Source organism: Pogona vitticeps, chromosome 5 (assembly GCF_051106095.1).
Source record: "Pogona vitticeps strain Pit_001003342236 chromosome 5, PviZW2.1, whole genome shotgun sequence".
Lineage (NCBI taxonomy): Eukaryota > Metazoa > Chordata > Lepidosauria > Squamata > Agamidae > Pogona > Pogona vitticeps.
The window spans coordinates 103,092,319-103,114,662 of NC_135787.1; the positions used below are offsets into that span (position 1 = coordinate 103,092,319).

At 41.2% G+C, this 22,344-nt stretch overlaps 1 protein-coding gene across 1 annotated transcript in view; it reads left to right on the top strand.

The window, feature by feature from the left end:
* Positions 1-22,344, top strand: part of PHF21B (PHD finger protein 21B) — a 261,511-nt gene that overhangs the window by 153,522 nt on the left and 85,645 nt on the right. Inside the window, exon 3 of the mRNA XM_073000853.2 lies at positions 17,968-18,384. Coding sequence (XP_072856954.2) covers positions 17,968-18,384 — 417 coding nt within the window. The remainder of the gene's footprint in view (positions 1-17,967; positions 18,385-22,344) is intronic.

A 22,344-nucleotide genomic window follows, 5' to 3' on the forward strand; every position in this document is an offset into this window, starting at 1 on the left:
TCCATGTTTTCAGTTGGTTTTTAAAAATAGTATCTTAATACCTATTTTTCATGGATTTACATTTTACAAAAGATGACACTAAGATTATACAGTCAAAGACCCCTTTGATTCATTCATTCACTTGTTATTGATGATAATCTTATCTCTAAGTTTACAGATTCTAATCAAAACCTTCATTCAGTTGCCAAGATTGTTTATATTTCATCGACCTTGCTATCCTGGAGCTGGCTAATTGTCTTTAAAAATGGTGGATTGTTGTTGAAAACAAGGCTGTTCGAAATTCAGTTTTAAAGTAGTTTCTTTTTCAAAGCTCTTCCCCCCCTGCACCCCCATAATCATTTTTAAAGTCATAAAGACACAAGGTCTGAAACCTTAACAATACAATATTTCCACATTGTCTGCCTCATTCTGTCATGTGCGCACACACAAACATATTTTGCAATGGCTAAAGAAGGGCCTGTCTCTTCTGGCATGACAAGCTCCACCTCACATAGCATCATCCTCTCTGATGCACGCTTCCGAGTAGCTCTACATTTGCTTGCCCAGAACCCGTGCAATCTTCAGGCCCTAGACATTTTCCCACCCTCATTGAAATATGTTTCCTTTCATTTGTTCCCATAACTTTGAAAAACAAATGGCTGTCACACTATTATTCAAATAGAATAACTCTTCGGAGTGAATTGCCATCAGTTAAGAAATCTCTCTGTAAATATTATTTGTGGCATACTGATTTGTGTGACATAGCATGTAACAGATAAGGTCTACTATTGATACATTAACTTTTGGCAACTTGTTTCCAAAAGTTATGACATTTGTGTAACAGCATGACAGGAGTCCAGCCATTGTGTTATTTACTAATTGTATCATACAAGTATTTTAAAAAGTAATTGGATGGTAATTGTTTTGCTGCTTTGATTGGAGCTTTTGTGCTGGCTCATTTCAATTAGTTGTTGTTTGATCGTATATTTTGATTGTGTTTTTGTTGTTTGATATGTACACCGCCCAGAACAGTGCTGTGCCTAAAAGTGTCTAAATAAATAAATAAATAAATATTTTAAAAATCATATTCTTTTTTCCTGCTATTCTAAAAACCACTAGTAGAATCCTCTTTGATTGAGTTTCTTTTGCATTTTTAAAAATTATAAGAGCAGCAGTACAGATATGCTGATGAATGGGGGAGAAATATATTAGTCCTTCTTTGTATACTTTTGAATTTTTGAATAGGACTCTGCCACAGAGAATGCTGGAAATCACAAACAAGCAGCTGCTTTTCCACCACACTGAAGTGTGTTTGCATGTGACTGGCATACATATTTCAAACTCCCATTTGCCTGTGGCATCCTGCCGTGAAAATGAAAGTTGTGTTGCCATTGAAATGCACTGCTTTAAACTGGGTGTATTGCGGGGATCGTTATGTTGCTGATGAGAAGCAGAGAACTGCTTTCCAGCATTTACAGCCAACAATTTATATTTTTATTGTTGGCTCTTCTTTTATGACACTATATTTTCAAATACAATGCCCAAAGCAAGGTTAAGAGATCCTTATTACTCCTTGTCCCAAAATGAATCAGAGAGCAAGTTCTGCTGACTGATTCCCAAAATGGAGACTTATTTTCTTTTAAAAATCAGAATAGTCTTTTTAATTAAATTTGGCAGAAATATAACATGGCAGATGTAGCTTTTGTCTGAGGAATGTCCCTCCCTCTCTTATATCATAATCTTTGTTGTTTCTGCCAACACCCCTTTATCAGGCACTCCATAGGGTACAAAGTCGAAAAGAAAGGAGTTCATTAAAGAAGAAAACCAAACTGTTTCTCCTGGCAAGAGAATCTAATTAAGAAAGATGCTCCACTATGTTTGATCATTGCAATTTTTAATGGAAGTTTTCAACCACCGTAAGGGCCTTGGAATTTCATGTCAAAATAAACTTGTCCATTCTCAGAGTTTCACTCCAAATGCCAGAGTTTTAGAGCCATTCTTGCTATCTCCCAGTGGTATCATTCTATGCACAGTTCAGTTTGGGACCTGTAAGATTCCTTCATCCCAACCTTCCCAACAGATAATCCTTCAGGAGCCTATAGTACCATCTCAGAGCACTCGCTTGTCTCTCCCATCTCAGGGATATCTGGCAATAGCTGTGATGATGGGGGGTGGGGGATGAGGAAGGAATCTACAACTAGGAATCTCCCCTAAGCTCTCATGCAATGCCTTGGGTCCGAACACTGAACAGAAATCTGTGCTCCTGCCATCCTTATTAAGACATTGGGAGTCATAATTAATTTGCATTATTTGTTACAATGTTTGAAAGTTAACCTACTGCCATAGCTCCTGGCTATGTAGAAAAAGTTACTTTTTATGTTGTTTTCAGGGTTTCTCCATATTTGTTACTTTTTAAAAAAAGATTTCACGATTGGGAAGAGAATAGCATGAATCTTCAGAAATTACTTTCAAAGTGCTTATTTTTATAAAGTGACCAGAAAATGATACTCATTAGACTCGTAAAGTAATTTTTTTATTCCTTTATCCTTTGTTGTGTTAACTTTTTAAATGCATCTTTAGTTACTCCCTTATTATTGATATCAGTACCTAGTTACAGATAAGTGCTTTACAGAGTTTGGAACATTATGGAACTTGTTGCATTACTTATTATTTCCTGGCAGCAATGATGCTCTGATGGTGCAAATAATTCATTGTGTTGCACATTATTAACACTATAATAACCCATTGTGATATTGTACATGGGAAATATATTTTAATATACAAAAGGCAAAACCAAAGAATAGGTCTGTTGCCACTCAGGATTAATAAGAAAATGTCATAAAACCTGAAGATGACTGAAATGCCTTAAATGGCTTTTCAAGGTGTGTTTGGAAAGTAACTTAGTTCTACAGATAAGTAACTTTAGGTGTTACTTATTACTTAAGAAGCACTTTGTGACTATAAATTACATCCCTTGCTATCTCAAAAGTAGCAAGCTATAGGAAATGGCCTATCCAGATGGTTTCTTGAAACTAGTTACTTACAACCTTTGAGTTTTAATTCCACTTTCTAAGAGTCGTGTAGATTGGAACTGATGTACTGGAATGCCATGGATCATTGTGACCCAAGATATTTTGCTGCTAGTGATGGTATAGCTAATGGTGCCTCCCTCTGCAAGTAAGTAAGGCTGAGGCACACAGTGTTCTAAGACTGGTAACTATTGTGGCACCTGAGAGAGAAAATCTCAAAGACATCTCCCTCTGGGAGTAAAAATGCAATACAAACACATCAAATAGCCTATTCCATGACATCCCAGATCTGCTCACTGAGGCTGACACCTCATCCTGCCAAATGGGAGGTACAGTTTTGTTCAAGACTCTTATGGAGGCGTTATTGTGATTTTGAACTCCCGTGCTATTGCTAATTTTGTTTAGGGGTTTTGTTCTTGTTTTTGTTTTCTCTCCCCTTTTTTGGCACAGGAGGAGACCATAAGTCATGGTGGGGGTCTGACTCAGGTACAGCATAACAACTCTCTCACATTCCATAGTGATCCTCTAAAATTTGTGCCTCATAAAATGATTTATTATATCAGTAATAAAGCAGTAGAATAAATATATCTTGTACACATATATTTGGTTGAAAATATACAGTACTGTATGTGTCTTTGTTTTTAAAATGTTTCTTATGTAATCAAAATGTAAGTAGAACATTCTCTCTTTCTCTCTCTGTTTGTCTTATGTGTCATCAAGTCACCTCCAATGCATGATGACCCTATGAAAGAACACTCTCCTAAATGTCCTGTCCTCAGCTGCCATGCTCAGCTCTTGTAAACTCAAACATGTGGCTTCCTTTGAGGAGTTAATTCATCGCATATTTGGTCTTCCTCTTTCTGTGCTGCCTTCCACCATTCTCATCATTATTGTCTTTTCCAGAGAATCTTGCCTTCTCATGTTGTGCACAAAGTAGGACAGCCTCGGTGTCAATATTTTTGCCTCTAAAGATAGTTCAGGCTTAATAAGAACCACTAGTTCATCTTTCTAGCAGTCCAGGGTATCCAGAAAGCTCTTCTCCAACACCATGTTTGAAATGAATCAATTTTTTTTTCCTGTCAGCTTTCTTTATTGTCCAGCTTTCACACCTATACATGGTGACTGGACATGCAAGAGTGTGGATGATCTTGCTCTTGGTGTTTAGTGACACATCCTTACATTTGTTTGTCTATATTGGAGAATTTAGTTGTCTGTTTGAGGCCTAGTTCTCACCTAGCTGTATCACTTAAAACTATAGAGCTCACATGGTGGGATCTCGTTTAAATATTGGGCAGGCATATAGAGAGCTAGATGCTAAAGACAAGGGATTGAACCTAGCTTTGTCCCTGACAAATGTTTGTTATAATATGGAGAATACAGTGACCGTTACAGTCCTCGTTCCGAGTGGCTGCAAGAGGTTTGTCTTCTTTTTGAAGGTATCCTCTATTTGAAAGGCTGTCATGTCTGAATGTGGAAGAAGGAGATCAGGGATCTTGAAGTTACCCTTCTATAGTGACCACCTAGTAGTAGGATATGTTACTTGATCATAGTCCTTTTCACTTGGGAAATGTGTATTGTAATTCTATTTAAATTCTAGGAAACATTCATAAATTTTCAATTTAATCCTTTATTTTGGTACAATCAAAGGTAATTAGCAGATTTTTAATAGGTGTCTTTTTTTCCTCTTTTTTGGTGATCTACAAATGGCTGTTGTAATGGGGAGGACGTTATGTGTTCTAATGTGATTTCTGCCTCTGTAATCTGAAAGAGTACAGCTCTGACACAGGTTTATAATGCTGTTTAAGTGAGACTTTTAGTAAATGGACAGTAAATGAAATCATAGAAGTGTCTCTTTCAGAGTAATTCTCCATGAGATATATAATAATAATTTAAGAACTGCAGAACAGGGAGGAACCCTATGGATTGAGTCCAGCCACTTTCAGGGAGACATAGTGGGAAAACAAACTCCCACACCTCAGATTCAACAGCAGTTCTAGAGATTTCCTTCCACATAAGTATGTACAGGTGTGCAAGCTTATCCTGTATCCAGTGATGTCTCAGTGGTAGGGCAAGTTCCACTGAACTGGTAAATACATTTTTAAAGGGTTTGTGCAGGAGTAGTAATCACTGCAGTTTCCACTATGTACAAAGAGCTATGCAGCATAGTAGGATGTCTGCAGTGCTGCTTGCATTACCATTTGCAGAAGGGTCTGATCCAACACAACTATTTTAGCAGGGATTTTCACTCTGCCAGTGTGACATTGGATTTATGCCAAAGTGTTTTTGATACAATCAAAAGTAGACCACATTTATTTCATTGAGGCATACTCCAAAGTAAGTGGATCTACAATAGCATCCTCAGTGAGCATCTTATGTGTACAATTTAACTATGATTACCATTGTTTACAGAAAATGTGTAGGTAGATGTTGCCCATAAGCTGATCTGCAAAGTACACTCTGTACTCCTGAGGTTGTATTATGGGGAATAACTAGGTCATAGTTATAGTCAAAAGTACTTAGTTACCATTATGGTTACAATTCTAAAAGAAACTAATTCCCTAGTTGTTAAAAATAACTAAATAGTTCAGTGTTGCTTTAAAAAAAGAGAAAAGAAATATTCATATCACAAGACACCGACCAAAATCCTGTTACATAGTTACATCAGCAGAAGGGAAATGAAACATCTCACAGCAGCAAATTGCAATTAATTGATGAGTCCCTGTTTGGATTATTCATTCCACCTCAATTGGAAGGCTTGGTATGTGGGACGGATGCACCACATCACGCCTGTCATTCAGAGCTGGAGCTTATTTGCATAGCCTATGAGAAGACAGGAGGGGCGGAGTCAGGGAGTCAGTTGAGGCAGTTGGAGAGAGAGAGAGAGAGAGGCTGAGTAAGAAGAGAAGGAGAGAGGTTTGCAGAGAGAGAGAGAGAGAGAGTCAGAGAAAGCATGAAAGCTGTAACTAAAAGATAAACCAGTTAAAATGAATAAATAAAACAGGAGGTGAGCGAATGTGTGGCAGAATATAAGATAATTCAATTATTGTGATTCTATGAAATGAATAAAGAACATCTGTGATTCTGAATTACCCTAAAATACCCTTTAATAAACAAGTTCTGTTGTTGGCAGCCAGTGTCAGACTAAAGTCCTTTACTGCGTGGATAAAGAAATCCACTGATGGCAACGAAAGAAAAGAGGGAACGTCACCAGTGTGAGTCCTTTGGGTTGAGAAAAAGAAACCGGGGCACTGGGTGAATGTAACAGTATGCAAAGTACAGATTTGTTAATTAGCAGCAATTTGCTGCTGTGAGGTATGCTATTTCTCTTCTGCCAATGTAAATACATAAAGGTGGTCTCTAACTTATGGTGGAAAACATACTTTCCTCCTGCCATCTCTATTTCCTTTGTACCAACAAAAGAGCAGAAACCCATTGTGGCTATTTGTTCTGAAGCCCCTATTGCCCCAGGCCTTCATGAGGTTCTCGCTCTTCTTCTTTCTTCACTGCCACCAGGTATTGCTGCTTTAATACCATTTAATCACGGAGACATGTGTGCCTTTAAACTTAAGTCATTTATTAGATCAGGGAAGTTAATATATGATTAATATTCAATAGGTAAATCACAGGTTGATAATCCCTCGTATTTGAATCAAGACTGCTATAACTTTAAACCTCTTTTAACTCTCTGTTACATTCATCGTCCTCACAGATCTCTAACTCACTCTTAGTTCACTTTTAAGTTTCACACTGTCTCACTACCAGAATCTCCCTCTCAGACTCCATCCACCGGCCTTTATGTCTAGCCCCTTCCCCCCTTGGCTCCGCCTTTCGTCCAGTCATTGGCTCTTTCTTCACCACGGACAGGTGAGGGCAGGGCTGTTGACTACAGCCATTATAAGGTAAAACATGATCCACATGATAGTCCTCTTCTGCCTATTTAGCATGGCCATATCCCCCTAACTACAGAAGTACAGTGGTGCCTTGCATTACGATGTTAATTCGTTCCAGCGAAATCGCTGTAGAACGAAAACGTTGTAATGCAAAAATAAAAAGCCCATTGAAATGCATTAAAACCCGTTTAATGCGTTCCAATGGGCTGGAAACTCACGTCCAGCGAAGATCCTCCATAGGGCGCCCATTTTCAATGCCTGTGCAGCAAATAATCCGTCCCAGAAAACAGCGGGGAGCCATTTTATTTACCCGGTGGCCATTTTGAAACCACCGATCAGCTGGAGGAAAATCGTCGTTTTGCGAAGAATCGGTTCCCGAAGCAGGGAACCGATCATCGCAAAGCCAAAAAAACCCATTCAGACCATCGTTTTGCGATCACAATTGCGATCGCAAAAAGATCGCCGTAATGCGGTTTCACCATAATGCGGGGCAATTGTAAAGCAAGGCACCACTGTAATCTGAAGTTGAGTCATAGGAACTGGACTTCTTATTAGGTTGAAACATTTCGCTACTCATCCAAGTAGCTTCTTTCAGTCTGAGGAGAGTTGGTAGGAGACCCCTGATATATCCTCCACATTGAGTTTCACTTCACCCTGGTCTGAATAGGCCTGTTAGATGGACAAAGGACGGGGGAGTGTGAGTGAAAATCCCACTTCTGCAGTCCTTCTCCACCCATTGTCATGGGTAGTTAACAATCATTAACAGTGGTCTTTCTGGTGTGCGTGGTCCTGATCTTTCTGGGGAAGGATGAACTGGTAGCATGATAAATAGGAGAAAAATTGTATCTAAGGCTTCCACCCCTGTTGAGTGAGGGATTTTCTATATGCACATATATGGCCTCCCTGACCCCTCTCTCCAACCACCTGTCTTCTTGGTCCAAAATGAGTACATTTTAATCATCAAATGGGTGTTCTTCAAATGAAAGAACACTGTTGATTGTGGTCCTGAGCTGTTGCCCCACCTGTGCTGGGCCATTCTCCTGTTTGGTGGCTGTTTGGTTTCTCTAATGTAGAGCTCTGAACACTCCTCTTTGCAACAGGAGCAATATACGATATATTGCTCCTGTTGTGTTTTGGTGTCTGGTCTTTTGGGTGGACGAGTCTCTGCCTGAGTGTGTCCTACCAACTCTCCTCAGACTGAAGAAGCTACTTGGATGTGTAGTGAAATGTTTTAACTAATAAGAAAAAAGTCCAGCTGCCAGATAACCTCACCTGGATGACCGAGAATCTTCACAGATATACAGAAGGAATGTTTCATTTTTTATTGGGAAGGAAACTCTATACAAATTACAATTATTTGTAACTGCTTACGTCCAAGCTCTGGTCAGTATGGTAGATTCTCAGTTCACACAAGGCAGACTTGAGGCCCAACAGTCCCAAACAGTACTTAATGTGAGAGGAATGTACCTCGTGGAATAAATCCTCTACTACGATATCCATGGGGTTCAACCTCTGCAGTGGATGTGCACAGGTTCCTTAGCAGACAAGTCAACATAAAGGAGTTTGTCTGAGGCAGTAAATCTGAAATTAAAAACATGGGGTTATGCTCTTAAAAGAGGGAAATTAGAAATCCAGACCACTTCTTTCTTCTTGTTTCTGTCTTTGAGTAACTTTGAAAATGTAAAAACACCAAAGACTCAGAAAAGTGTCACACTACTGTTGTGTAAACAATGTGACAATATGCAGCCAGTGTTTGACTGGAGGGACATTTTCCTTCCCCTTGTGATGAGTTCCATCATGGTAGTTGGGTGTCTAGAAATATTAGCCTGCCAGGCATGAACATATAATTGTATTATGAAAAAGATTTTGCATTTGTTTTCTGTGAGCTGATTCCTGTTGCTGCCTATAGAATAATTAATTTTTAACTTTGTTGATTTTTTTAAATTGACACTTTCATAATAATAATTTATAGTATAGTCTAAAGAGTTACTATTAATAATCACAAATCACATCAACATTATGAATGTAGCTGAGATATTAAATCTGCATAGAGGTAACATGCAGATGTCAATAGGATTGTTTCTACACATCTGGCTAAAGAAAAGTTTTTGAGACTGTGCACACTGCCTTTTCCTCACGGCAAACCCCTTAAATTTGCAACCTTTGTGTTCTCACACATCCCAAAAGTAAATGCCGCTTGAGCTCCCACCTTTTCAAGCACCCCAGCCTCAATTTATACTGAACAGCCGAATTGTTTTTACATGATAGACAGTGTATTATTTTACTTTGCAATTCAGAAGGCTTTCCAGCATTAGATTCTGAACCAAGTTGAGCTAAGCTGGGTGTAACATTTTAAATCATTATATTGTTTTTATAGTTATTTTGATTGTTGTCTTATTGAATGATAATTGCTTACTGTATGTTTTTAATTATTGTAATTATGTTATGGTTGTATTTTAATTGTTTTTGACTATTGGAATGCGCCCTGGTATGGAGTGCAATATAAATACATATTATTATATTATGATTTACAATCCTGAATTCCACACTGGATCTGGTAATACAAATGATAAAATAGCTGCACTTCAGATGTATTCATGTACTATTTCTTTGGCAATTAACAGGGTATACTTATACTGCATGTACTATTTCTTTGGCAATTAACAGGGTATACTTATACTGCACTGCCACTGTGTGTCCATGTACATGTATTTATATGCATATGCAGTGGAGTTAAGAGGCATCTGTCCTATCACCAAAGAATCAATGGAGTGGATTAGCACATATTAGCAGATTTTTAAAAGGCTTCCACCAACCCCATATTAAAGATTGGAACAAATTGGAACTACTGGTTTAACACGGCTAGTTACTAGAAAACTGACACTGATCCTGGTAAACAAGGAATGTTGGAACATAGGTTTCTATTTTACCCCATTCTTCTTGTGTCAGAGCCAGGGATTCTACATGTCAACCAGGGCTGAGTTTCTATAGCTGCAGTTTTGTAATCTCTAAAGTTCCACTGAACACAGTAGGACATATTTCTTGGCAAACATGAATGAGATTACATTGTAAGTAAGGTGTAGGAGGGATATAGACTGACTGAATAAAATACATCCAGGCTATCACCACATCAATAAAATTTCATTTCATTAACAGATAATACAGTGTTTCAATAACTGTATACATTCAAAGACTCTTTACTAGCAGATCTTATTTCTAAGTCACTAATAGTGCATGATTTAAGGTCAAACTATTACTTTAAAAATAATGTGTTATGTGAGATGCGGATCCTTTTCAAATTTTCTTATGCTACGAAATGCAGGATTGAATGCAGTTCTGTATTCAGTATAAATTTGCAACATAAAAAGGAATCAGTGGGCTGCCATACCTAGCAAAAAACAGTGATAATCTTAATCCAACATTCAATTTGTATTAAATTATGGTAGTGTTAATGTGTTTCAAACTGAGTTTTGGCATTCGAAATGTTCTTTTGTAGTCCTGCTGCAAAGTTCTTCCAACATTATTTTCGAAAATGTACAATTTACTCAATCTTCCATTTAGTCAGCTATAATATCTTTGAATTGGGACTGTAGCATATAATACCTAAGTATATCCCACTTTAATACTAAATACTAATAATGCTAATTATTCTACCCTGCAGTTTGTAAGTAACACAACACAAACACATTCAATACCCATGGATATCAATGCCAAAACTCCCAGTAAGTATAATGGATTTACAATGCATGTTAATATCTTGATTGGAAATATATTTACTTGGAACATAAACAAAGTTTTTTTTTTTTACAATTAACAGCAACTTTGGATACATTTATATGGCACCACAGTGAACATGGATCTTGTTTGTGTTAGTCTACCAGATTTTAACTCAGAAACAATTTACCGTATTTGCCAGCGTATAAGATGACTTTTTTGCCCTGAAAAACAAGCCTCCAAGTGGGGGGGGGGTTGTCTTATATGCCAGGTGCACCCAGAGTGGGCAGCATGTAGTGCAAGGAGGAAAGAGGAAAGGTGAACGAGGAAGAGGAGGAGGAGGAGGAGGAAGGCACTGCCTCTTCTCCCGAGGAGGCAGCGGGCGGCTCCGGTTCTCAGGTGCCGCATGGCCCAGCAGGAAGCAGCATGGAGAGGCGAGCCCAGCCCAGGAAGTTGGCGGAGCTCAGCCCCCATCAGCTCAGTCACTTCCTCACACAGTTGCCCTCACAGAAAGCAGCAGCAGCAGCGCCGCCTCCTTCTTCCCCGTGACCTACCACCATGTTGCCTGGGGGAGAGAAGCTGGCAAGCAAACAGCGCTTGCAACAAGCCAGCGCCGCCCTGCTCGTTGCCGGTGCCACCGCCGTGCTGGGCTCCCGAGGAGACTTCCAGAGGCCGGGTGAGCGAGCAGGTGCTGGCCTCTGCCTTGGACCAGCTGGTAGCCCACTCCAGAAACTTGCTTTCCTTCTCCTCCCTCTTTGGCCCCTCCAGTGGGGTAAAAGGCAAAGGGAGGGGTAGTCTTATATGGCGAGTATATAACAAACGCTATATTTTGAGTGGAAATGTTGGGGTTGTCTTATACTCCCAGTTGTCTTATACACCGGCAAATACGGTAAATTGTGCATGTATACAAATATATAACTGAGCTGTATGTTTCTGATCAGTTATAGCAACGCACATAAATGTAGCCAGAAATAGGAAAGAAGAGATGGCTAGGAATCCAAATATCGAAGGTAGAGCTGCCAGTGTTTAATGACCTATACTTCTTGATTCATTTAGGATGGGACCCAGACATTTCCAGGAAATATTCCAAATTTGAATGAATCCATTCAGATAAGCAGACCTCCAAAGTCTTCTTGCCACATCTTTATGGATTCGTGATTTCTGTGATTGTGTGAGCTTTATTAGCTCAAAATACACCTCCTCTTCACGGATTGCCCCTTCACAGATTGCTGCCTTGTCGTGGCGAAGGGGCTTGAGTAATTCAGAGACGCTATGGGCTATGCCGTGCAGGGACACCCAAGACAGACAGGTCACAGTGGAGTGTTCTGACTAAACGTGATCCACCTGTAGGAGGAACTGGCAAGCCATTCCAATATCTTTGCCAAGAAGACCCCATGAACAGAAACAAAAGGCTAAAAGATATGACAGTGGAAGATGAGCCCCTCAGGTCGGAAGGCATACAACATGCTACTGAGCGGAGAAGAGCGGAGGACAATTACAAGTAGCTCCAGAGTGGTTGGGCCAAATCCGAATGGATGCTCAGCTGCGGACATGCCTGGAAGTGAAAGGAAAGCCCGATGCTGCAAAGAAAAATACTACATAGGATCCTGGAATGTAAGATCTCTGAACATTGGTAAGCTGGATGTGGCAGAACAGGAGATGGCAAGAATAAACATTGACATCCTGGGCGTCAATGAACTAAAATGGATGGGAATTAAATTCAGACGATTATGATCTATTATTGTGGGCAAGAATCCTGTAGAAGGAATGGAGTAGCCCTCATAGTCAACAAAAGAGTGGGAAAAGCTGTACTGGGATATAATCTCAAAAATGATAGAATGATTTCAATATGAATCCAAGGTAGACCTGTCTTCGCAGCCCGGTCGGGCTCAAGCCATGGACCAGCAATGGGCCATGGACTAGGAGTTGACTTCTGTGATAAAGGACAAAAATGGCAGGGACCTAACAGAAGCAGAAGACATCAAGAAGAGGTGGCTAGAATACACAGAGGAATTATACCAGAAAGATTTGGATATCCCGGACAACCCAGATAATGTCGTTGCTGACCTTGACAGACATCCTTTAGAGGGAAGTCACGTGGGCCTTAGAAAGCATGGCTAACAACAAGGCCAGTGGAGGTGATGGCATTCCAGTTGAACTATTTCAAATCTTAAAAGATGATGCTGTTAAGGTGCTACACTCAATATGTCAGCAAGTTTGGAAAACTCAGCAGTGGTCAGAGGATTGGAAAAGATCAGTCTTCATCCCAATCCCAAAGAAGGGCAGTGCCAAATAATGCTCCAACTACTGTACAATTGCACTCATTTCACATGCTAGCAAGGTTATGCTCAAAATCCTACAAGATAGACTTCAGCAGTATGTGGACCAAGAACTCCCAGAAGTGCAAGCTGGATTTCAAAGGGGCAGAGGAACTAGAGACCAGGTTGCTAACATGCACTGGATTATGGAGAAAGCCAGAGAGTTCCAGAAAAACATCTACCTCTGCTTCATTGACTACGCAAAAACCTTTGACTGTGTGGACCACAATAAACTATGGCAAATTCTTAAAGGAATGGGAGTGCCTGACCACCTTATCTACCTCCTGATGCCTCGTGGTGCAGTGGTTAAACCGCTGTACTGCAGCTAAACTGTGCTCATGACCTGGGGTTCAAATCCCAAGTAGCCGGCTCAAGGTTGACTCAGCCTTCTATCCTTCCGAGGTCAGTAAAATGAGTACCCAGCTCGCTGGGGGGGCAATGTGTAGCCTGCGTAATTAAATTGTAAAGCGCCCAGAGAGTGCTTGAAGCGCTATGGGGCGGTATATAAGCCGCACACTTTGCTTTGCTTTTGCTCCTGTGAAATCTATACGTGCAACAGGAAGCAACAATTAGAACTGGATGTGGAACAATTGATTGGTTCAAAATTGGGAAAGGAGTACGACAAGACTGTATATTGTCCCCCTGCTTATTTAACTTATATGCAGAATGCATCATGTGAAAGGCCGGACTGGAGGAATCCCAAGCCGGAATTAAGATTGCCAGAAGAAATATCAACAATCTCCGATAGGCAGATGACACCACTCTGATGGAGGAGAAATTAAAGAACCTCGTAATGAGGGTGAAAGAGGAGACCGCAAAAAACGGTCTGAAGCTCAACATCAAAAAATCTAAGATCATGGCCACTGGTTCCATCACCTCCTGACAAACAGAAGGGGAAGATATGGAGGCAGTGACAGATTTTACTTTCTTGGGCTCCATGATCACTGCAGATGGAGACAGCAGCCCCGAAATTAAAAGACACCTGCTTCTTGGGAGGAAAGCGATGATAAACCTTGACAGCATCTTAAAAAGCAGAGACATCACCTTGCCAACAAACATCCGCATAGTCAAAGCTATGATTTTTTTCCAGTAGCGATGTATGGAAGTGAGAGCTGGACCATAAAGAAGGCTGACCACTGAAGAATTGATGCTTTTTAATTGTGGCGCTGGAGGAGACTCTTGAGAGTCCCCTGGACTGCAAGGAGAGCGAACCTATCCATTTTGAAGGAAATCAACCCTGAGTGCTCACTGGAAGGACAGATCCTAAAGCTGAGGCTCCAATACTTTGGCCATCTCATGAGAAGAGAAGACTCCTTGGAAAAGACCCTGATGTTGGGAAAGTGTGAAGGCAAAAGGAAAAGGGGACAGCAGGGGAGGAGATGGTTGGACAGTATCACCGAAGCTACCACCATGAATTTGACCAACCTCTGAGAGGCAGTGGACGACAAGAGGGCCTGGCGTGCTGTGGTCCATGGGGTCATGAAGAGTTGGACACGACTTAACGACTAAACAACACCTCCTCAGATTTCCCCCACAGAAATGCCCAAATCTATTACGGAAGTTGGTAATGTATATATATGTGCTACAAATATCAATTTTATGGATATCTTAAGCCCTCAGGTTCTAGATATCCTAAGTATTAACCACCAGCAGCAATATATTAGGACACCTGGAAACCATGGGACATGTAACTTCAGTGTCTTCTGTGAGCTGATGTGGCATCATCCAGTGAAAGCAAGAAGCAAACATTAATTTCTCATGACTGCAGTATTTCTAAACACTGTCATCATGCTGGCAGCCATAGGAAATAAACTATGGATCTCATAATCTCTGAGTATACTTTGCTTACTCATTGCAGTGAGTAAGGTTCCTTGCCTCCTGGCATGATAATTGTGATAAGCAAGTCTCAAGGAGGGATTATGTCTGACCAGCATGATAGTGGCTTGATCTGGGATCCAGACTTCTTTGTTTGGTTTGTTTATGCCAGATAGCTTATTTTTTTTATTTTTTTTGGTGGAAGTAGGACAGTTTTAAGTTAAAAATGTAATCTAGTTTTGAGATATTAAAACAATACAAATGATGGCATGATATCTGCTACAAATTTCAGAAGCCGCTGTAAAGCTAGACTTCTCATGAAGTCCCTTGGCTGGGAATAACTGTGCAAGGAATCATGTGAGTTCAGTAGCAGATGTGATGACTTTCCAGTTTAGGGATAATCCTGGAATGAGAACTAGACATACAATCCATGCATGTGAGTTCTGTATAGATGCTACCTGAGTGGTGTTGGATCTTATCACTCAGAACAGTGTCATAAAACAATGAATAATAATAATAATAATAATAATAATAATAATAATAATAATAATAATAATAATAATAATAATAATAATAATAATAATAATAATAATAATAATAATAATAATAATAATAATAATAATAATAAAGCCATTTAACAATAATTTTAGCATTCAAAGCTTTGGTGGGCAAGTCACTTAGAAGATACTTTGAATTTGAGCTACATGTGCAAACATTTCATATCGTCAGAATTCCCCTGTATGCCAGTGCAACAACTATTTTTGCAACTGCTGGTTGAAGAAGTCTTCAACTATTTGTGTGAGAAAACCACTCTCTATTTTTTTTTTTTTTTAGTTTTGTTGCAAGATCTAGTTTGGTGATATGACTATAGTGTTAAATTCAAACCAGGTTCAATTCCTCATAAAGACACAAAAGTTTATGGGATGCTCTTGGATCAGTCACTATCCATCAGCTTTGTCTATATCACAGAATAAAAAATGGAATCCTTTGTTTGTGTGTTCCCTAAAATGACAAAAGAGTCCATTAATTTAAAAAAAAATCATTGAAAAAGGTGTTTGAAGAACAGATTGTAGTCAATAAAAGCTGACACTGAAATAATTGTGTTAGTCTTAAAAGTGCTACAAGGCATTGTTTTTATTTTCTTTCTATTTTCAGTGTGGATAAAAGTAACAATTTTTTGAAAATTCAAATTGATTTAAATCATCATTTTTTAAAAAAAGTTAAGTTGTGATTTAAATCAAATCCACCCCGTCTATTATACATGCTGAAAAAAGGCTAAATATCTTTGTAATCTGCAACAGTATGTTTTTCAACATCACTGTGCAAAAACCTGTGGTATATAGATCGATACTTGTGGTAGATTTATACATTTCCAATATCTGTAGTATATTCGGACATTTCTGTGAGGGAAATCTAAGGAGGTATATTTTGATCCAGTAAAGCTCACATTAGACTTCAAGGTGCCACAATATTGTGTCCTTTGCTCTTTTTTGCCCACTTGTCCCCCCCCTCCTCCCTTAACATGACCATCATGCTGAAACAGACTGGTAGGGCTGCCTCTTAGGAATCTGTGTATATACTTACTTGTTACATAGAGCTAGGTTTCAAGTTATCCAAATTAGTTATATAATATAGTTATGCAAGAATAGTTATCCAAGCAAAAACATGTATTTTCCAAATAAAATCCTTATTCCTAGTAAGAACATGAAAATGTTTATTTTTTTGCCTTTAGTGTTGTTAAACATATTGAGTAAATTTAATGTGCTGTTAAAGTTGTGAGATTTTTAGCTTAAAAAGCCCTTAACAGCACTGCAAAATAATCAGGGTGACAATGTATGACAAATTAACAGAAACTGAGGCTGACTGCTGCTGGGGCTATGATTTAGGGCAAAAGAAGTCCATGCCAGGAAAAGGGAGTGTGGTGGGAATGGAAGATTCACTGAAGAGAATTGTAAGAGTTAACCTAATTTAAGCAGCAGAACATTTTCAGATTTGGGGTGAGTGGAGGCACTGAGGATATGTGTGCACATTAGAACTTCCAACACTCTTTATCATGGAAAGTGTGAGTCGTGGGACTTACAGGGTCGCTGCTTCGGGCAGAGGGCAAAGTTTTGTGGTGAGATGCTTGACATGTTTAATCACTTCTAATTACTGATGAAAGCTGTGGCCCAAGCACACTTCTTTGGGAGAAAACCCCATGGAACTGATCAGAACCTTTGCCAGGAAGGAAACGTGGAAAAATTCAGTTTACAGGGAAACAATTACCCACCATCCGGTAGTTCTCTACTATGTATAAGCTCACTGAATGAAAGGAGCGGGGGCTGCGCGAAAGCCCTCACGGGGGAGCCGCCATGCTTTTCAATGTATTTCAAAAAGGGTAAGGGTTGGGTTGCAGCACTGTCTTAGGCGAAGGAAGGGGACTCTGTTTTATGAGAAGCGGGCCTCCGCTACGGGTGTGATGTAGCTTGCAAGGGGGGGGGGGGAGCCAGAGCAAGAGGCATCCGTGGCGACCAATAAAGTCCACAATCCTAATTCCGTGCCAGGGGAACAGAAAGATCAACTCCTGTGGCATAGTGAACTATCTCTGCGAAGTGATGCACCCTTTTAAGAATGGATGGGTGGGGGCTTCTTTGGAATAAATCGAGATCCACTTCTCCGCCCGTTCTTTGCAACCCTCCCCTCCGGACGCGGGCCACTCTGCGCCCCAGCTGTCCTGGGAGAGAATCCACAGCAGAGGGGCCGTGACAGGTCTTTCCAAATATGTGTGTGAGGGAGGGGTTGGGGGAGAAGGGGAGCAGAGGAGAAAGTGGGTAACGTTTGCTTCCCACGCTCCTCTCGGGCCGAAAGCGTAGCCTCGCCTTTGTAACTTCGAGGATGGCGGTGAGGTGAGGAGACGCGAAGAGCGGCGGGTGGCGAAGCCCCTGCAAAAGGTGCCGGGACGAACGAAGCCTCTTCTGGTGAGCAAATGCCGCCGGTTCGGAGGCTGGCGGTGGGGAGGGGCAGGAGGAGACCTTCCTCACAGCCCTTCCAGGCGGGCGGGCATCTCCCGCCAGGGTCAGCCTCCCGTGCTGGCGGCTTGACGGGAACCCTGTAGAGGGACCAACGCGAAGCTCACGCCCTTTTCTCCCCCAGCGAGAGGGAGGGAGAGAGAAAGGAGGAGGGGAGGGGAGTCGCTTTTAAAACGCGGGAAGCCTGAGCGCTCGTCTTGTTCTCCTGTTGCAGAAGCTGGCGGTACGGAGCTGCTCCGCCGCGGTGCTGGTGGGGACAGCAGGCGCTGGCAGCAGTACCGGCAACACCACCACCACCACCACTACTACCAACAGCGGCGGCTGTGCCGGGAGCAGCAGCACAGGCGGCGGCGGCGGCTCCAGCAGCGCCAAACAGCCCGGGGTGCCGGCGCTTCTCAAGGCGCCCGGAGGAGGAGGAGGAAGTGGTGGTGTCGGCGGCCAAAGTCCGAGCCCTCAGAGCCTGGCTCTCTCTGTGCTTCCAGCCAAGGGTCCCGTCGCCATGGTGACCGCGCACCTCAACGGCGGTCTGGGCTGCAGCGCCGATCCCCCTCAGAGCGCCCCCATCAACCTACAGACCAAGCTGGGCTGCAGCGCCCGCCGCGCGCCCGCCGAGCCGGGAGCCCATCCCCAGGTGAGCCACGCGCGGAGGCGGAGGCGGTGCCCCCCCCGCAGGCGGCAAGGGAGGGAGAGGGGGAAGGCACGCGGGGGGGGGAGGAGGAGGAGGAGGGAGGAAGAAGGACACCCGCCCGCCAGAAAAAGCTCTTGGCACTCTCCGGGGTGGACGCGGGCTCAGTCTCGCAGGCAGCGCGCCTTGCTTAAAAAAAAGCCAACGCTGCCTTGTCCACTTTTTCGCGACCGACTGTGCTTCCAGGTCTCGCATTGGGTCGCCTGGAGTCCACGTCGGACAGTCGCTGAAGCAGGGTGTCTTATTTATCTACCGTTCATCGATTTGTGATTTAAAATGAATCCTAAATTTGTGGTTTAAAAATAAATCAAAAATTCGTTACAGTAACACCTCTGTGGGGGAAGACACCCGGAGGGAGGAGTCGTGGGTGGTGGGATCCGGCTTAGGGCTGCCAGCAGCGTGCTTCTTTGGGTATCTCTGGGATATCTGTAGCTGCCTTGGGCTAAGCCTTGTCTGCTTTGACTGGCAGTGGTTTTCCCTGGCCTCAGGCAAAAATCCTTCCTCCCAAAACTGCTACCTAACATCTTTTTAAACTGGAGATCGGGCTGCAAAATATGTGCTTTGCCCTGGGAAGTGACTTCTGTTTGTTGCTTTAGTGTACCTATGGCTGTTTGCGTGTGTTTTAATTGGATAGAAAAGACATAGCATCTGTGACCATGTGCAGAGTGCCCTTTGCCTCAAAAAGAAGGAGGGAATACAGTATTGGACTGTGGGGTGTGTTGAGGAGTTTAACTGCAGAAGCCATGAAACAGTTTGGATGGGGTATTATTTATTTGCTGTGCTTGTATTCTGGTGAGGAGCCTTGCAATGGCATTTTGTCCTGAGAAAAGTTGGGAGTACCGAGATAGTTCGGGCATTGAAGTGTGCTTACAAAAAGGGAAATGAGGAGGACATACAAGTTAATAGAGTTAATAGAGATAGTGTTGCCGCTACTGCAATAAGTATGGATTTTATTGAAGTGAAATGAGAGGAGGAAAATGGAGAGCTGAGAGAGCAAATAAACAGGACAGTCCTGAAAATAGGTTTTGGTTACTGTAAGAGGCAATAGGCAGTAAAAAGATTGCATGTATTTGTGATTTTAAATCTGAGGGCAAGCACTGTCCTGTTTTTCATTCATTTCTAAATCTTTCTGGCCATCTTTTTGGCTGAGAGAGGTTTTATATCTAAGTGCTGTATCAGTGTGGTAGGTTTCTGGCTGAGGAGTCAGAGGTTGGGAGTTCAGTTCCCACTGTGTATCCCGGAGAAGTCAGTCTGTGTGACCTTGGGCAAGCTGCACAGTCTCAGGATGCTCTCAGAAAATGGGAATGGTAAACCACTTCTGAGTACTTTCTACAGGGAAGATGCTGAAAAGGGTGTCCGTAAGTCAGAATTGACCTGAGGGCACAATTATATGCTGTATACAACGTTTTATAATTATTTCTTTATATAGAAGAGTTTTGTGAAAGAGGATTATGGTATAGAGATAACACTGGGGAAGCACTAAGAACATGAACGCTGGTAGAGGTGAAAAAGTAGTTGGATTGAATTCACAGGCATGAAGAGTCCAGATCTGTAACTCTAGAGTAGGGAGCATGTACAGTATAGCAGAACAAATTAGTTGAAGGGCAAAAGAATGTAGAGCTGCCTTTTTAAAAAAGCCAATAATTCCCTCCCTGGTTCCCTATTTTATGTCTTTCCTGTTTATAGAAATGTTAACTATGGACACGGATCAGAGCCTTTTCCATTGTGGGATGGTTTCTTGAGCCATGGACATGACAAACCAGTATCATTATCAATCAAAAGTGTCTCTATTAGGAAGGTCTTTACAGTAGGTGATTAATTTCTTGAGTTGAGGAATTTCTTTTCTTTCTTTCTTGTACCAGATCTACGTTTCCACGTGTTATTTTTAGCCTTTGTTTTAATGTGAAAGAGCAATTGCTGTGTTTATAAATAAGGTATGAAATGTTTGGGACTTTTCAGTAATGTGCATGATTATTTCGAGTTAAAAAACTCCTTGGTTTCTACTAATTTCATAAATTTTGGTGTGTTATTTTTATTCTTTGTTTTAATGTTTAAGAAACCTGCTATGTTTATAAATATTAAAAATCAGTGTTCACAAATAATGTATTAGAACGTGCATTATTGAATTAAATTGATTGTAAAGTAGGAAGACTGTAGATTGGAACCAGATAATATTATCAGGGAAGAGACTCTTCCTGAAGCCAAAAGAAAAGAGGGGCCTCAAAGTTTGACTCTTAAATTATTAAAGACAAAGGTAAAGGTTCCCCTTGACATTTAGTCCAGTCGTGTCCGACTCTAGGGTGTGGTGCTCATCCACTTTTCCAAGCCATAGAGCCAGCGTTTTGTCCGAAGACAGTTTTGTGGTCATGTGGCCAGCACGACTAGACACGGAACGACATTATCTTCCCACCGAGGTGGTACCTATTTATCTACAGTACTTGCATTTGCATGCTTTTGAACTGCTACTTTGACAGGAGCTGGGACAAGCGATGGGAGTTCACTCAGTCGCGTGGATTCAATCTTATGACTGCTGGTCTTCTGAACTTGCCGCACAGAGGCGTCTGCGGTTTAACCCACAGCGTCACCACGTCCCTATTAAAGACATACAAGAAGCAAAAATAAAATATGACATGATCAGGATCCTACATTATCAGGCCTACTCTGTGGCAATACAGCTGGCGAGACGCCAGCATTTCTCCAGTCGTATTGTTTCCTTGGCATGTCATCCAGCAGAGCTATTTTGAGTGGCCCAGGGCCTTCTTCAGCCTAATGGTTCAGTGGAGGTCCCGGACTGCTCAGTGGCTTGCTGTAACAAATTTGTTACACATTTTGAGGGAAATATTGCAAAGAGTTGGACTCCACTGTTGATGCAGAGCCTATGGTTGTGTCCAGTGCTCCGGACTTATGTCATAATTTATGGGGTGAGTTTCAGTTGTTATGACCCGAGGATGTGGACATCCCTGAAGGTGCCATCCCTGAAAGAGGTGACGGGGATGGCATGTCGAAATAGGGCCTTCTCAGCTGTTCCCCCCCCCAACTTTGGAACTTCCTCCCTATAGAGATCCGCCTGGCTCCAACACTTTTGGCTTTTCGGCAAAGACCTTTCTGTTTAGCCAGCATTTTAATTAAATAGTATTCTTTAGCTGGCAATATGAGCAGCAGGATTTATTAATATTAATGTTTTAATGATTTTTTGAATATAGGATATTATTATAATATTACCTATTTTTAATGCTTTTAATGTTTTTAAAGTTTTAATATTGTTGTAAGCTGCTCGGAGACCACTGGTAATGGTGCAGCTAAAAAAATCTTGGATAAAAAAGGAAAAATGAGATCCATAAGATTAAAAAAAATCAAAGGTAAATGTAAACCTAATTTAGGGATACTGAAAGAAAATGAGAATAAATAATCTGGGTAGGATGAAAAAGAAGAAGATGTAAACAATCTACTGGAGATCTATACAGGAGAGATAAAGAAACTGCAATTTTAGAAAGTGAATTAAAAGCCTTAGAAGAAATAAATCACCAGGGGTAGATGGGATATCTACAGTATTGAGCTATTTTTGAGCAATAGAGAGCAATCTATCAAAATCCTAACAAAAGTATGCTAACAAATAACAGGGGGAAATGGTGATCCACAGAATGAAAACACTCAATATTTATTCCAGTCCCAAAGAGAGGATTTGTCAAAGACTGCATTATCTATGGAACCATCACACTGAATTCCCTTATAAGCAAAGTGATGCTCAAGATTTTATAACAAATCTTTTACCATATATACATCAAGAAATACTAGATGTTCAAGCTGGATTTAGAAAAAAAGAGAGGCACTAGATATCATATTGAAATACACATTTGCTCCTGGACCTTACCAAGAATTTTATAAGAAAATCAGTTTGTGCTTGAG